Genomic DNA, 17,935 nt, shown 5'->3' on the forward strand with positions numbered 1-17,935 from the left:
TATTCCTGCAACACCTGGAGTAGTGTCCCAGAAAAAGATTTATTTCAATTAAAAATATGTTTCTACGAAATGGAAATCCTAAGATTCAAATGGATCCCAGAACAATTCTTTGAGGCATTCTAGGCTTGCCAAATCGTTCTTGACTTGAGTTGGGTTGTTATCTATTTCCTCTAAGATCTAAGAGACCTGATACACCTGGAGAGACAGATGGACAAATGGATCATCAAGAATCTCTGTAAACGTCCAGGATGAAACGAAACAGAACGCGAGTCCTGCTTATTAATAACATATATCAGTGAGACGGGGGCGCTGACTGGGCTTGGGTAGCGCACGTCGTAGACGGGTTCGACCAAGACGGTAACCCCAGCTCCGCGTATGCCTTCGTGTGTTTCAAAACTATTTCCGACCTCATCATTATTCGAATCCTCAAAGGGCTTTCTTGTACCAACGCCTTAAAATGTAAGTCACCGCTAAGAAATTGGCGAGTGCCGGAGTGTCCCAGGGGGTTTCACACCCATTTCTATCCTCGTCCATATACGAATGATCAAAGGGTTTGCTTCTACAAACGCTGTCAAAAGTAAGGCGCCGCTACTAAATTGTCGTGTACCTGAGTGTCCTAACTCAATCATTCACTCCAACAAACAAATTCCTCTGTCTGTCTAGCAGTGTTCTGGCTGCTGCGTTCTTTGTTTTGTGAATTTTACAATTGTTGCGGTGTAGTCAGACATGCAGTCTCTGCGAAGATTTCAGAGGGTGTCATACGACTCATGTGCAATATTGTTTTGATAAGGATGCAACATTCAAGGCCTCGCTAATTAAGTGCCAAAATTTTGAAGGCGACATTAAACACCATTATACCTAACCTGAAGGTATCAGTGTGGCTTTAAAGAAATCGTGTGGTATATATGAGGAATAAAATCATAATAAATATATGCTATAGGCAGAGTCCATTGTACGATTCCGAATATAACATTAGCATGTGTATGTGCAAATATGTGAGTGGCTGAAGCTACTGGAATGGCGAGACATGCTTATCCTTTTCCAGAACACCCGGTGTCATCTCTGATTTTTCAGTGGTCCATTTATATAATTTTCACCTCTGTTTTACCTTTTACGCCAAATGGAATCTGTTTCGTTGGATAATCGAGACTGATTATCTGTCACGTTCACGTTCAATATATATGAATCACTATCAATTAGTGATGATCAGGTGTTCGAGAAAAGGTGAGCGCATCTTACCCCATAGGTGGCACCCGTCAAAAACACATGCAAAGGCAAGTCAATTGTTCGCCCGAAATAAAGGGTACAAGTCAAGCTAATGAATGTCATCTCCACATTTGTTTTTTGTCATTTATACGACAAACTTGGGAGTGTCCTCGACATGTACATGTCTTTCAAAGCTTTACAAAGGCCTTGCACACTCATCAAACAACTTTTGAGTTAGAATCGTATGACACACCTTGAACTAAAATGTCGTACATGCATGCATATCATTACTGTATAAGGTCCCGAACGCGATGTCCGTATATTATGTGAATGGTCCATGAATAATTGTGATGTAAGATGATTGACATGATTGAAATTGTCTGATGCACTAGGTGTGCTCACATCATGCAATTCTACCTTTTCCAGCAGTGCCTTTGGGTCCCTGAACTTCAAGAACAGGAATCATTTCGATTCTGACATTAAAACCACCACCAGAGCGAATCGCAGTGTCATGGACCATTGGGCATACCGTGCTTCCTAGATCGCAGGCAACACTGCCTACGGGATAGCTGTGCAATTTGGTACTCCACGCAAATCTACCTCGAACGAGATAATGATCATGCATACAACGACATGATGCAACAACTGAAAGTCTGGCTCTTACCCATGCGGTATATGAGTAAACACTGGTATCAAGACCGTGTTACCGTCGCATGACCGCGGGACAGTTTGATTACATTTGTTCCACCCGCATATGCAGAAAGTGAGATATAGTGAGTGAGTGAGTGAGTTTGGTTTTACGCCGCTTTTAGCAATATTCCAACAATATCACGGCGGGGGACACCAGAAATGGGCTTCACACTTTGTACCTGTGTCGGGAATCGAACCCGGGTCTTCGGCGTGAAGAGCGAACGCTTTAACCACTAAGCTACCCGACCGTCCCAAGTGAGATATAGGTTTTTTGATAGAACGGCCAAAACAACGTGTATCACAACATGCAAAAAATAAAACACACATATGTTACAGAATAAATCGGACATATTAGTTAACATATCCAAAGTATGTTTCATTCTTACTTTTCAATTGAGTCTATTCGTAACAGAATCGCTCTTGGCTCTTACGACTTAAAAATCAACGACCCCTTATGTATACCGTTATTTGATACATAACGATATATACAAATATAGTTGATGTATGACCTTGTGAAGTTCAATATATAACAATCATGTCTCAAAATTATTCATTATAATTGCATTAAGACTTTATGTGTTTCACTGTTGCCTTTGTGCGGGAACACAACACATTAGTTTTATTGCTGACATGGAAAAAGTGCACGACTAATGCGTTGTGATCCGCACAAGGGCAACAGTGAAACAAATAAGGCGTTAATGTAATTACTTTGAATAACTCAGGCATGATTGTTATTGCAAAAATGGACCCGTGAAGATCCAGGGTAGAATAGGTATTCAGCATCCCCTGCTTGCCGTAAAAGGCGAGCTGACTTGGTTGATGAATGTCATCGATCCCAGTTGCGTTGATCGATGCGCATGTTGTCAATCACTGGATTGTGTGGTCCAGACTCGCTTATTTACAGACCGCCGTCATATAGCTGGAATATTGCTGAGTGAGGCGATAAACGACAAACAAACAAACACATTCAGTAGTACATACACAAAGCTTACTTGAAATACAGACTAAGACTGTAGAAGTTTAACTTTTGATTATGAAGTTAATGACCACGTAAAAGCTATGATGATGCTCATTAAAGGTTTATTTCACTGTCTACAAGAAACTTAGATGACAGGCTGTCCGTTTCATGTGCCATCTCAACCTGAAGCACAAAATAATTCATTATCCACATTTATAATTTAGCGACGAAGATGATGGTGAATATATGCTTTTGTTTGTTCATTTGTTATTTTACGCCGCACTCAGCAATATTCCAGCTATACGACGGCGGTCTGTAAATAATCGGGTCTGGACCAGACAATCCAGTGGTTGACATCATGAGCATCGATCCACGCAATTGCGACACTATGACATGCATCAACCAAGTCAACGAGCCTGACCACCCGATCCCGAAAGTCGCCTCTTTTTTACGACAAGCATAGTCGCCTTTTACGGCAAACATGGGTAGCGACGAAGATGATGGTGAATATATGCTTTTGTTTGTTCATTTGTTATTTAATGCCGCACTCAGCAATATTCCAGCTACATGACGACGATCTGTAAATAATCAAGTCTGGACCAGACAATCCAGTGATTGATATCATGCGCATCGATCCACGCAATTGGAACACGATCACGTCATCAACCAAGTCAGCGAGCCCCAACACCCTTTAGTCGCCTCTTACGACAAGCAAAGGTTGTTCAAGACCTATTCTAACCCGGATCTTCACGGGTCTAACTGTGCGTACCTCTACAAAGTTCAGCTGACATGTTGACGACGACGAATATGATGATGTGCTCTCATTCGATGTCGATCACGAGCTGAATAACACAAATATCATGTATCTATTGATTATTCTTCTTCACACGTATGAATATAGAATTATATGTATCATTCAAGCCGATTCCTATTCGTCCTCCTTGCAAGACGACTAGAATTGTTAGGTGATATGAAATGGGGTTCAACGTCGAAATCAAGATTATTGCATTTATAAAACCGAAGTGGATACATGGTTTTTTTTTCGGTTTCTACTTTTACAGCGATAGGCTACTGAGATACAATTCAGGAACTTAAAAATGAAATATACGGTCTGTGAGCGTATAGTGATACGAAGCTTCCAAGAATTTGAACCAGTGACTTTCCGTTCTCTGGGTAGACATCTTATATTAATCTCGGGAACGGACAGATAGTGATAGAGTACTGGGTGATTAAAGTAGGACTGTATATCAACAATTAACCTGTTTCCCAATTAGTAGTCATGTTCATGTGTCCTATATTAAATAGGAATACGCATATTAATATTAAAATGAAATGTTTACAGATATTTACTGGGTTTTTTTAGATGAGGAGGGCATCTTGTAACTGCTGGCTGACTCTTATGGAGGGAATTGTCCTTGGTTGCATTGTCAGATGGTGCCCGAAGTGTGTTGTCATCAAAAGTTGCTAAATAATTATCATAGCCATTTGTTGTTGCTTGAATTCCATTGTCAACTGGTTGTACAGTTATTTCAAAGCCATCTGGTTTTGCCTGAATTCCATTGTCAGCTGATGGTGCAGGAATTGCTTTGTCAAATGATGATGCATGAACTGTGTTGTCAGCTTGTGCTCCCTGAGTTGTATTGTCAGCTGCCACTGCCACAGTACCGGGTTCAGGCTTCACCGTTGCTTCTATAAATAAAACGAGAGCAACTCGTAAGGCGCAACAGTATGCTATTTACATGTGTGTGCCTACCCACACAGCATATGTATTTGCTGAACCAATCTCGGGAACGGACAGATAGCGATGGAGTATTGGCTGTTTAAAGTAGAACTGAATATCAGCAATTAATCACCCTGTTTCTAAATTAGTAGTCATTTTCGTGTATCCTTTATTAAGTAAGAATACGCATATTAATATGAAAATGAAATGGGTTTTTTTAGACGAGGAGGGCATCTAGTAACTGCTGCCTTACTCTTAAGGACGGAAATGTCCTTGGGCGTATTGTCAGATGGTAGTCCCCAAAGTGTATTGTCAGCTCCAGTTACACGAATGTCAAATGACGGTGCCTGATTTGCATTGTCAGCTGGTGGAGCCTGAATTTCAAAATCATCTGGTTTTGCCTGAATTCCATTGTCAACTTGCGCTCCCTGAGTTGCATTGTCAACTGATTCTACAACGGTACCGGGTGCAGGCTTCACCGTTGCTTCTATAAATAAACCCAGAGGAACATGTACGTCGCAGCAGTGCAAATGATTAATGATGTGTCATTATTCGATTAGATCATTATTTCATGGAACTTGGCGTATTATTAATGGGGTGGTGATAGAGTATAGGCTAATTAAAGTAGGACTGTATATCAGCAATTAATCACCCTGTTTCTAAATTAGTAGTCATTTTCATGTATCCTTTATTAAATAGTAATACGCATATTCATATGAAAATGAAATGTTTACAGATATTTACTGGAGTGTTTTTTAGACGAGGAGGGCATCTAGTAACTGCCGACTAACTCTTAAGGACGGGAATGTCCTTCGGTGTATTGTCAGCTGGTAGTCCCCAAAGTGTATTATCAGCTCCAGTTACACCAATGTCAAATGACGGTGCCTGATTTGCATTGTCAGCTGGTGGAGCGTGAATTTCAAAATCATCTGGCTTTGCCTGAATTCCATTGTCAACTTGCGCTCCCTGAGTTGCATTGTCAACTGATTCTACAACGGTACCGGGTGCAGGCTTCACCGTTGCTTCTATAAATAAACCCAGAGGAACATGTACGTCGCAACAGTGCAAATGATTAATGATGTGTCATTATTCGATTAGATTATTATTTCATGAAACTGGGCGTATTATTAATGGGGTAGTGATGGAGTATAGGCTAATTAAAGTAGGACTGTATATCAGCAATTAATCACCCTGTTTCTAAATTAGTAGTCATTTTCATGGATCCTTTATTAAATAGTAATACGCATATTAATATGAAAATGAAATATTTACAGATATACTGTTTTTTTTATAAATGAGTAGGGCATCTAGTAACTGCTGGCTTACTCTGAGGGAGGGAATTGTCCTTGGGTGCATTGTCAGCTGGTGGTGCCTGAATTGCATTGTAAGCTGGTGGAAAATTGATTTTAAAGGCATCTGGTTTTGCCTGAATTCCATTGTCAGCTGATGGTGCAGGAATTACAAAGCCATTTGGTTTTGCCTGAAATCCATTGTCAGCTGGTGGTGCAGGAGTTGATTTGTCAAGTGATGGTGCCTGAACTGTGCTGTCAGCTTGTGCTCCCTGAGTTGCATTGTCAGCTGGGAGTGCCAAAACTGTTTCGTAAGTTGGCGGTTTAGGATTTTTAAAGCCAACTGGTTTAGTCTGAATTCCCTTGTCAGCTGGTGGTGCAGGAATTGCCGGAATTCCAGAGTCAAATGATGATGCATGAACTGTGTTGTCAGCTTGTGCTCCCTGAGTTGCATTGTCAGCTGGGAGTGTCAAAACTGTTTCGTAAGTTGGTGGTTTAGGATTTTTAAAGCCAACTGGTTTAGCCTGAATTCCCTTGTCAGCTGGTGGTGCAGGAATTGCCGGAATTCCAGAGTCAAATGATGATGCATGAACTGTGTTGTCAGCTTGTGCTCCCTGAGGTGTATTGTCAGCTTGTGCTCCCTGAGGTGTATTGTCAGCTTGTGCTCCCTGAGGTGTATTGTCAGCTTGTGCTCCCTGAGGTGTATTGTCAACTGATACTGCCATGGTACCGGGTGCAGTCTTCACCGTTGCTTCTATAAATAAACCGAGAGGAACATGTAAATTGCAACAGATACCAAACCACACAGTGCAAATGGTTAATGATATATCATTAGATCATTGTTTCATGAAACTGGGCGTATTATTAATGGGGTAGCAAAACACACACAACAATGTGATATTTACATGTGTGTGCCTACCTATAGAACATTTGCTGAACCAATCTTGCTTTTATTCTTAACTTATTCAAATATTTGAGCAACTGCAGGAATTAGTCCCTTCCAGCTGAACTAGAAATAAAGGAGACCGCCTCATCTGTTTCATATTTAGATCTATGCATAAACACTTAGAGTGACAAAACTCTCTCCACAAGACTGTATGACTAGACGGATGACTTCGACTTTCCAATAGTCAACTTTCCCTTCATGTCGAGCAATATTCCAGCAGCTCCAGCCGTTGGTGTTTACATTTCGCAACTTTTGAGATACAATCGTGCATGCACCAAGATTTCAGAGAGCGTCATACGACTCTTGCTCAGAAGATGTTTGGTCAATGTTACAACATTCAAGGCCTCAGTAAAGTATTCAAAACGTTTTATGGTAGACACGTGGAGGGCATTTCCAATTTGGACGCATCAGTGACAAAAATGATGTCCGATGCAATTCCCTATTTTGACCAATTCCATATGTTCCCATGTTTTTCGGGTGAACAATTGACTTGCCTTTGCATGTGTTTGTGACGTGTGCCACCGATGGGGCAGGATACGCACACCTTATCGCGAACACCAGGTATCATTACTATTTGATATTGAGTCATAAACACATGCTCAGAATTGTACAATCGACTCTGCTTAATGCAGAGATTTCTATTGGATATGGAAAGTTGGTTGGTTCTTGTTTAACGCCGCACACAGCAATATTCCATCTACATGACGGCGGTCTGTAAATAATCGAGTCTGAAACAGACAATCCAGTGATTAATATCATGAGCATCGATCTACGCAATTGGGATCGATGACATGCATCAAACAAGTCAGCGAACCTGACCACCCTATTCCCTTAGTCGCTTCTTACGACAAGCATAGTCGCCTTTACGGCAAGCATGGGTTGCTGATGACTTATTCTAACCCGGATCTTCAATGATGTTATTGCTTTATTTACCAGTAGCTATTTTTAACTTCTTACAATAATCTGTTAATTCACTCAGATTTTCTTTTACGTTTTATATTTTCGTGGAATACTCTGCAATGATCATCTGTCTATCATCCCGGGTTAATGCAGATTCTCTATTCATGTTGACACCTACCATCAGATCCAGACGTTGACCTGGCACCACCGCCTCGAAGTACTGTGTAATAAGGACAATTGAAATTATTAATATCATAATTGTATGCGTGACATACAGTACGACCTTTTTATGTCCTTAAACTGCCGTTCGGAATCTGAAACAATCTCATGTTGATGAAATGGCAGCTTCATGAAATTGTACTGCATCATAAATGACAATATAGTTTTCTCAAAGGACAGTGACCCGATTCGTGTGTCTGTTTGACAATATGGTCAGTGATGAATGATATAATAATATCATATCCATGTGTGATAGATATTGTGTACGATGACAAGAACGACACGAAAAAGCACATTACTTGAGTAACACAGTAATACTGTTGGTATTAAGATAAATACACACATTACCAAACATTCCAAATCATTTGGCTACATGTATATGTATTTCTAGTTTGGGAACAGTCGTAGTAATGCACACATTTCCATCAGGGTCCAAACGCCTGCAGATGTATTGTCATGTATGCCAGGTGGCCATAACACAAATATTAATGACATTTACATGTGTGCGCATACCATTTGAAGCATTTTGATAGCTTATGCATAATTATTATCTCAAACCATTATCTCAAACTTTATAAATTATACATTTCCTCTACGCTTCAAGATAAAAACCTGAATGGGGAATTGTACAATTTCAAATGATTTAGTCAAATGTTTTGGCATATGCGAGATAACATTGGCATCTATATGTTTACTTGGAGAATTAATAATAAGTTATGATCCATTGATTTTCCTTTTATGATCATATACAAGCATCAAAGTAATATATCAACCAAACCAATAATACATTGGAAATATAAGGACTATAACTAATTTCATATCTGCAGGCTCTCGTTATCCCTGAAGATGATGTAAACTAAGTCACACCTCGCCTTAAGTTGAATAAGGGATGCTTAGTTTATTAGCGAGATATATTTAATTGCACTTGGGAAGACGATGCTTAAGCTTGTTTATCACACTGGAGCATACGACAAAGAAATATTATGATAGAAATGGAATGCATTAAATGCAGGTAAACATGAACCTTTCAACTGTTTAATTCTATGAAGAACACAGATATATTCTGAGATGACACAAAAGTGAACTGTTTCCTATAACACTCATGCAAAACTAAAACTTGGGCTCCCATTTTTAGAAGAAGAAGAAGTTTATTTATGAATGAAGGCCACATGGCCCAGAGTTCATTTACATGAATTATATATGCCATGCACATGCACATATTTTCTCACAACAAACGTTCATATTGTTTACATTTGTATTTACATAGGTAAATGTCTTTTTGAATATATGGACAGGTTTTTAATAACAGACTGAATCATTTCCGGTAGATAGAAGACTGATAAATTTTGGAACAGATGGTTGCACATGGTAATATTTTGGAATTAAATTTTCTCTACTACTTTTAATAAAAGGACAAATTAACAATGGTATTCATTTTTAGTTAACCATCATAAAAGTATGTTCAGTGAAAGATGCAATAAAGTTTGCCGGTTCATTTTGAGTGTGTGAGTATGGTGTTTCGCCGCTTTTAACCATATTCCCGCAGGGGGACACCAGAAATGGGCTTCACACATTGTACCCATTCGGGGAATGAAACCCGGGCCTTCTGCATGACGAGCGAACGCCTTAACGCCTAGGCTATCCCCACGACCATGTGGAAATGTAAGGGTGCTTTATTTCACTGTGTGACAAATGCTTTATGTACTTTATTTTCATCTTCCTTCAATGCGTGCATGGGACTATTTGTGGTGGAGGTGGAGAAGGTGCCCTAGAACCATATTATTCAGTTTCTCTCGGACTCTGTAATTCCAGTTTCAGTTTCTTAGCAGCGCCCACTGGCGCGGGGATACGTAACATGTCACTGGTCCATATTTGGAAGACACATAATAAGGTCCGGTGTCACTACACCACTGCCGGGGGGGGGGGGGGGGGGGGGCGTCAACCCATGTCGCCACCTGAAGCAACATTGGGCGCAAATTTTCTCAGGCCACGGATTCGCTCTGTTTTCCACAGTAGTTACAAATAAAAACTACCTGGTTTGCGTGATACTTACCCCATAGTCCGGGTAAGACCAAACCATAGTGTTGAAGAGAGTAGTTTTAGTGTTGTACTGTATTCAATTTAGGAGTTTGTATTTTGCAATCGGTAGACCAAGTGCTATGCTTTTGGTAGTCCAGGTCCTCAGTTAAAAGCGAACCCAAATTTGATTGTACCATTCTACATATGGTAGCAATGAAGACCATATACACGAAGACAATCCTGGGTTGTAGAGTAAAACCAGTCGTCACTACAAAGAACTAAACTGATATCCCTTGGTGCCTGAAACGACACTTGAGTGCAGATGTTTCTACCATTTTTGAATCGCGTAAAAAGCGTGAAGAAACGACAGTTATTTCGCTGATGATGTGTCAATTTTATTTAGTACGTGGAATTTAGAGTTTACACAAAGAACCACACAACAGTCACCTATATCGCGGAATGAAGTAGTTCCTCCAAAGGAGAGGTGACATCAGCGTACATATGCTCACAGTGACAAAGGTTGTAGCTTGCTTTCAACAAATATATTCAAATATCATCTTTAGATGAGAAAGGTCTTTACGAACTGCTTCAGTAAGTCGGTCACAATGACAGCATGTCGTAATACAGTTACATCATGTACAAGACGTCAAAAATGGTCGAAACGATAAACGTGACGGGAAACAATTCCATAATTGTTGAAGATCCCGTTTCGGTTACATGTTTGGTCTCATTGATCAGTTAGCCGATCACTGAAAGGTGATTGTAAAGATGTGTCAAATAGATAGTATGGTCACTTCGTTGATTTCTGTAGACGTCACTGTAGTCTAGACACGGATCGAGTCGATACTGCAATAGTTTGGATGTGTTTTTCTTCTTTGTGTTCTCTAGGATGGGTTGTAGAGAGGATATCCTTGAATGGGCATGCAAACAAACTCTGTCTCATCCCAATATATGCTACAACACTAAGTTCAAAATTAAATGATCTAAATGGTGAGAAAGAACGCTTCTGTATTTATTCGTGCTGGGGATTTCCCGTCCGCCTGTGTTTCGTGATTTCAAGAATACAGTCTCGTGAAAAGAACGTATGAACGTCAAATGTGCCGTTCATACACGTATAAACTTCAGTTTCCCGGTCCGTTGACCGACCTCTCGTCCAATGAAAAAGACGTATATCGTGTAAACTTAACATTAAAAAATATTTATGTATGCAGGCGATATCATAAACGTTCATTTACCTTCATGTTATGTTGTTCAATTGATTCATCTCCAACGGAAATATTCAATTTGAATGATTTTGAAGCCAAAACGTAGATTCTTACCTTCCGTTATTATTCGTAGCTGTACATCTTTCTGACCTCCCAACGGGAAATCACGTGTAACACTGAAGCAGGTGACAACTTGACAACCTTTGCAAAATAAAACGAGTATATGTTATCTAAGCACAAGGAGAGAGGATAACCCCATTGTCATTTGTACAGTCATGAGATCTGTTACATGAGAACACTTTGCTTGACTGTGTAATTTACTCCAAACACACACGAAACATATCAATGATAAGTGACCCGTGAAGATCCGGGGTAGAATAGGTTTTCAACAACCCATGTTTGCCGTAAAAGGCGATTATGTTTGTCGTAAGAGGCGACCAACGGGATCGGGTGTTTAGGACTTGGTTGATACGGTGGCCCATAAGGGACATGGAGTCTGTTTTTCAATATTTTGATATTTCATTTACTGTCATCGTAACACGATTTGCCATACAAATTTGTGATAAATCATGTATAAAGAAGATATTGAATCGCTGAAAATTAAAGCGAAAATGTTAAAAACTAAAATGAAAATGTCAAAAACAAAAACGAAAAGGTCAAAAACAAAAGCGAAAATGTCAACTAAAATGAAAATACAGAAAACTATTTCCACCGCGGTGGAAATAGTTTTCATTTCAGTTTTGGACTTTTTCGTTGTTGTTTTCCGTTTTAGTTTTGACATTTTCGCTTCACATTTCAGCGATCCAATAGCTACTTGAAAGTACATTTTCCATGTTTTCGGTTGTTTTTATACATGATTTATCACATTTTTGAAGGACAAATTGTGTTAATTTGCAAAAGGTTATGATAAAAGTAAGTGAAATATCAAAATGTTTAAAAACAGACTCCATGTCGCTTATGGGTCACCTTAGGTTGATGCATGTCATCGATGCCAATTGCGTTTATCGATGAAAGTTCAAAACTATTCTCTATATGAATTATGAGATACGAAAAAGTCTTCAAACTTTAAAGCAGATTAAAATGCTTCAATGTTTTATGAATATATGAATTAATTCCCTCGTTTGAGTATGAAAGGGAGGTTTTGGCAAATAACAAACACATATCAGAATCTTGTAGATATTCAGAAAAATTATGAAAAGTTGAATATTTGGTGGAAAAAAAGTTATCTTTGATATCATCTTATAAAACACAGTGAAACAACAGACCCTGTGCATCGGTGTTATTAAGGGAGCGGCCATTTGATATTTTTTGGGCCTGGAGTGTTGTATGGAGATTTGATATTTTTTTCAGTTGCAAAACCAGGTATTTAGTTAAACTATGAGCCTAAATGGAAAACTGTCATTTTTGTGGCAGGCAATTTAATTTTTCTTACATGTCTGAATCATAATTGTCGGTGACAATTTACTTTTTTTCGATAACATCCGAGCCAAACACCCACACCCACAGAATATAAAATGACCGGTCCCTAATAGGTACATGTATTAGATGCTAAAGAAAGGAATACAACACTACTTCTTCTCCATGTCATGGCGTACACCTTACGTCATGAGCGATTAAGTCAGAAGAAGAATGTACCAGAAGTGATGCAGGTCTTTGACATTGCAGCTTTCATGACCCCAAGGTGTGTTGATGAGAAACAATTTATCCTAACTTGGGTGAATCCGGGATACGAACCCGTTGTCACATGATTCCTGAACGTTTAAGGTACATGTACGATGCTCTCAACACCGAAATGCAGTACCTTAGACGGCAATCCTAGAGAGATCCTAGATTCTTGAAGCAATTGTGTTTTTCTTATGAGAAAAGACAATGAAATGATCAGTTGATTAGAATCATACATCCTAAAAAAGAATGGTTATAACTCACCAAGAAATAACAGGAACAATCCGATCATGGTTGGGATAACCAATCGTGCTTAAAGTTGTTGACGAGAAAACACGTTTGAAAAAGTATTAGGCTTTATTTATACACTTAGGTTGTATTTGATTAATCGAGATCATATTTCTAATTTGACTAATCAAGAGATATAATTTGGTTTTGAACCCCAAAATAGAAAACTAGTTATGAAATGTTTTTTTGTTCAGAAGAGGCGTTCCCTAAATTTACTTACAACGTTCATATCAACGCCAATATAAACTGTCAATTAAATTATAATACGGCATACGACCGGTCATACGATACGGGGTCTTAGGCGCCGCGATTCGCTTTGCAGAAACCTATGATTGTGGATTCGAATCCTGGTTCGCCCAAATTTTGTTTCTAGGTTTGTCAGCACCTATCCGTGCTCGTGGGTTTCACCGAAGTAGTAAACGTGTGAGACCTGCATCACTTCGGGCTTTCATCCCACATTAAGCTGACACGCCGTGATATAACTGGAACTCACTCACACACTCTTTGACCAGGATTCAAGTTAATGTATCGGTTAAACAAAGAAACAACAAATGTGTAGCAGTGTGTGACATTCATAAGTACTAACAGACCATACACACAAATTTGATAGTCATTAAACGTCGACATTGAATTGGAAAAGTTCTTCGAAAGTTAGTATTTCATGATGTCAATTAAACCAAGCTTATATCATACTTAACTTTCTTGTTTGTTTTCTTTTTTTGTTGTTTAAGGCCACACTCATCAATATTCCAGCTATATGCCGGCGGTCAGAAAATATCCAGACAATCCAGTGATTGATATCATGAGCATCAATCCAAGCAATTGGGATACGATGACATGTTTCAACTAAGTCAGCGACCCTCACCACCTGAAACTTACGACAAGCATAGTCGCCTTTGACAGCAAGCATGGGTTGCTGAAGACCTATTCTTCCCCGGATCTTCACGGGTCCTTAACCTTCCTGAACTATCCAGAGACAACATTGGTTACAAATCTAATATATGCATCATGTTTTAATGTTCCTTTTATTCAGTTGGTAAATAAAAGCTGTTTGTCATCAAATTAAATGGTGAATGTCATGTCAGAAATTTACAATATGTAACATGACAATAAGTTGATCATGATGTAACGATGTAAGAAAAATGTAACTTGCAATTAATTATCTTGCTTTATTTTTTTCCATTAAACTCAACGTTTAAAGAATGAAATTATTGTTCTGTTTCTTCTTGCAAGAAACAACTTGACATTATAAACGTCTTCTAGTTTATTTGACTGCATTTTTGTTCGGTTCATTGAGATATAATGGCTTCCTAATTAAGTTCGACAACGAAATCATGTGTTATTATCATTAGTGTAATCTTCGATCCCCGACCGCGTCATACCAAAAGACGTTAAAAGATGGTATTGTTGTTACCCTGTCTGGCGCTCGGCATTAAGGGGCTAAAACAAGGACTGGTCGGCTCGGAGTCAGTATACTGTGTCTGAGTGGGGTATTCATGTTAAACTGCGGCATGGTATCTCAGTGAGCTAGCACTATAAATCGGCATCAGTCCTGACTAGTACAAGCAGCCACACACACACACACACACACACACACACACACACACACACACACGTGCATGCACGTCGCTATATAAGTGCAATAATCTTGGACGCGACGTTAAACCCCATTTCACCTCACCTCATTAGTGTAATCAAAAACAATGATATAAATCAAAGCAGACAAGTATGACAAGATTGATACTGCGGTGATTGTTAAATGTATGCACGTATATTGACACACCCACAAAGTCCGTAGTCAATCAACGGAGGCTAACATCAAACGACTTCCATAGGTCATATCAATCAAGGCAAGAGACGAGAAGAAGAACTGGGAGGTCAGAGGGAGCATGAGGCGTTTTCAAATGACATGGTCAGTAACTACCAGAATCAAACATTCTCTATCCAGATCTCCATGGGTCCAGGCAAGATGTACATATAGCTTATCAAAGTGCTATAATTTCGGACAATCTAGGAACAAACGTAGTGGCTTGTCATAGCAGTGAATCTGTTATGTATCGGCTCCTTTCAAATTAAAGCCTTTGGGGAAGCCAGTATAACATACATGTGGGTCCCCAGCTTATCGTGATGGTCGTAAGAGGCCACTTAATGAATCTGACGGTTAGACTCCATGACTTGGTTGATAGGGCGTCATCGTCCCTTTCACATTTGTCATTTATTAACTGACCTTAGTTTTTGGAAAAAGGGTTGCACGAGTGGCCCAGTCGCCACAGATGGGCACGACAGAAAACTTATGATTGTGGGTTCGAATCCCGGTTCGCCCCGATTATGTTCATAGGTTTTTCTGCACTATATCCGTGCTCGTGGGTTTCACCAAAGTGGTAAACGTCTGAGACCTGCATCATTTCGGATATCCTCTCACACCAAGGTGACACGCCGTGATATCACTGGAATAATGTTCAAAGCGGCATTAAAGTCAACTCACTCACTCACTCAATATAGAAAGATAATTAGTATTCATCGACTTTGAAATGGGAAAGTTCATCGAGATGGATATTTTAAAAACGTGTAAAACTTCCGAATAAAAAATACTATTTATAAAATCCAATATAGACTATACGCAGACAGCAGTATTGTGTCAGATCTTCAAATAACTCGAACTAACAAATCGAACTCCTCGCAATTTGAGAATGTTAATGCAAAACTATCTCAATAAGGATAGGTGTGTCGATTTTGTGAAAGTCAATTTGTAATTGATACTTCGAACTGGATTAATAAAATGCAGTGAAGGCGTTTTCAGAATAAATGGAAACCTACATCCAAATGTAATACTCGACATAGGCGTTATATTAAAAATCGAAAAGGAAATGCTGTATACCTTTCTATTGTTGGCCTTAGAACCTAATTTGGTGTATTAATTAATCAAATTAAGAAATATGATCTGTATAAATCAAATTAAAAATATATTATCTGGATTGATGAAATAACGTCAACGCCACATGTACAGAATAATTAGTCTCGTTTAGCTGCCAAAACAAATTCCGTTGAGCATGAAAGGCAAACAGTGGCATCTACCACATGAAATTGTGTTTCGATAAACTGCGTGTCTGTTGCAAATGATAACATTATTTTCTTCGACACACACAATAAATCATCATTTCTGTTTTGTTTAAGGATGAGGTGAAAAAAGAGAATTTCGTCGGCTGTGTTACTTACAATGAAAATAAACCAAGTTGGGCATTATCCTCGTCTGCTATTGTCATTGTGTAAGGTTGTGTGAATGAATATTGTTAAATGGCCTGTTCGACGGCCTGTAAATTATCACTTACGGGCAAACAACCAGTAGTTGATGGCATCAATTCAAAAACGTAACAAACGTGCGTGTATGTGTGTGTGTGGGCGTGTGTGTGTGTGTGTGCGCGCGCGCGCGTGTGTGTTTGTCTGTGTGTGTTGGTGTGTGTGTGTGTGTGTGTGTCTGTCTGTGTGTGTGTGTGTCTGTGTGTGTTGGTCTCTGTGTGTGTGTGTGTGTGTGTGTGTGTGTGTGTGTGGCTGCGTGTACTAGTACAGCATTTGGCCACAGTCTAACATTTGATCATGATACACCACTTTGACACATTATACTAACTCCGAGCCGGCCAGTCCTTATGGTATCCCCTTGAAGGCTGGCGGCAGACAGCAAACAACTCATCATGTTTTACCTTCTTTTGCTGTAAGGCGGCCAGAGGATTGTACCACTGACCTTCCGCTCACTGGTCAGATGATTCACGTAAGTCACCTCATACGACAAGTGAAACCCGTGAAGATCCGGGGTAGAATAGGTCTTCAGCAACCAATGCTTGCCGTAAAAGGCGACTATGCTTGTCGTAAGAGGCGACTCACGGAATCGGGTGGTCAGGCTCGTTGACTTGGTTGATGCATGTCATCGTATCCCAGACCCGTGGAGATCCGGGGTAGAATAGGTTTTCAGCAACCAATGCTTGCCGTAAAAGGCGACAAATGAGATCGGGTGGTCAGGCTCGCTGACTTGGTTGATACATGTCATCGGTCCCAATTGCGTGGATCGATGCTCATGATATTAATCACTGGATTGTCTGGTCCAGACTCGATTATTTACAGACCGCCGTCATATAGCTGGAATATTGCTGAGTGCGGCTTTAAACAACAAACAAACAAACAAATCATCGACCCCAATTGCGTGAATCGATGCTCATGGTTTCAATCACATGATTGTCTGGTTCAGACTTGATTATTTACAGACCGCCGTTATATAGCTGGAATATTGCTGAGTGCGGCGTTAAACAACAAACAAACAAACAAACGACAAGTGAAGGTTACACGTTACAAGTGAAGCCCCAAGGGGTTCAATGTTTTCAGTGTCAAAAGGATTCTTGACGGTAGATGATTGTGCACTCACACCATCACTCCATCCTCACAGAAGAAGAGTTTACACTTGCACCATGCGTATCTTTTATTAGGAAGAGGCGTTTCGGTCATAGTGAGGACATAGTTCTCATCCGGTTCTGCTTGGTATTAAATAAGTGTGTCGCATATGATTGACAGGTGGCTATGCTTGTCGTAAGAGGTGACGAACAAGATCGGGTGGTCAAGCTCGCTGACGTGGTTGATGCATGTCATCCTATCCCAATTGGTGGATCGATGCCCATGTTTTCAATCACAGGATTGTCTGGTCCAGACTCGATTATTTCCACGCCGCCGTCGTATAGCTGGAATATTGCTGAGTGCGGCGTTAAACAACAAACCAACCAACCAATCATGTAGGCCTAGCAGCTAGACGACATCAAGCAACAAACCAACTAATCAACAACATACCAT

The 17,935-nt window shown here is 39.8% G+C and overlaps 1 protein-coding gene and 1 long non-coding RNA gene across 2 annotated transcripts; both read right to left on the reverse strand.

Moving 5' to 3' along the window:
- Positions 1 to 2,959: 2,959 nt before the first annotated feature.
- On the reverse strand, positions 2,960 to 4,276 carry LOC124150209. Its single transcript, XR_007219583.1, has 3 exons — positions 4,205 to 4,276; positions 3,624 to 3,696; positions 2,960 to 3,037 (listed from the first exon to the last, which is right to left on the reverse strand). It is a non-coding gene; the product is annotated as an uncharacterized LOC124150209 (long non-coding RNA).
- Positions 4,277 to 4,765: 489 nt separating this feature from the next.
- On the reverse strand, positions 4,766 to 13,136 carry LOC124150251 (nascent polypeptide-associated complex subunit alpha, muscle-specific form-like). Its single transcript, XM_046522221.2, has 6 exons — positions 13,079 to 13,136; positions 11,267 to 11,353; positions 7,888 to 7,929; positions 5,901 to 6,617; positions 5,366 to 5,599; positions 4,766 to 5,061 (listed from the first exon to the last, which is right to left on the reverse strand). Exons 1-6 carry the CDS (start codon positions 13,104 to 13,106, stop codon positions 4,766 to 4,768), a joined length of 1,404 nt encoding a protein of 467 aa, XP_046378177.2. The 5' UTR covers positions 13,107 to 13,136.
- Between the last annotated feature and the right edge of the window lie 4,799 nt (positions 13,137 to 17,935).

This window comes from Haliotis rufescens, unplaced genomic scaffold (assembly GCF_023055435.1).
Source record: "Haliotis rufescens isolate VD_foot unplaced genomic scaffold, xgHalRufe1.0.p SCAF_9, whole genome shotgun sequence".
Classification (NCBI taxonomy): Eukaryota; Metazoa; Mollusca; class Gastropoda; order Lepetellida; family Haliotidae; genus Haliotis; species Haliotis rufescens.

Excerpts from the sequence above, each read along its gene's own strand:
- LOC124150251 (XM_046522221.2), bottom strand. The coding sequence starts at position 13,106 with ATGATCGGATTGTTCCTGTTATTTCTTG. Across the intron at positions 7,930-11,266 it reads GCTACGAATAATAACGGAAG|TACTTCGAGGCGGTGGTGCC; the intron begins GTAAGAATCTAC and ends CTTATTACACAG. Across the intron at positions 5,062-5,365 it reads GGACATTCCCGTCCTTAAGA|AAGCAACGGTGAAGCCTGCA; the intron begins GTTAGTCGGCAG and ends GTTTATTTATAG.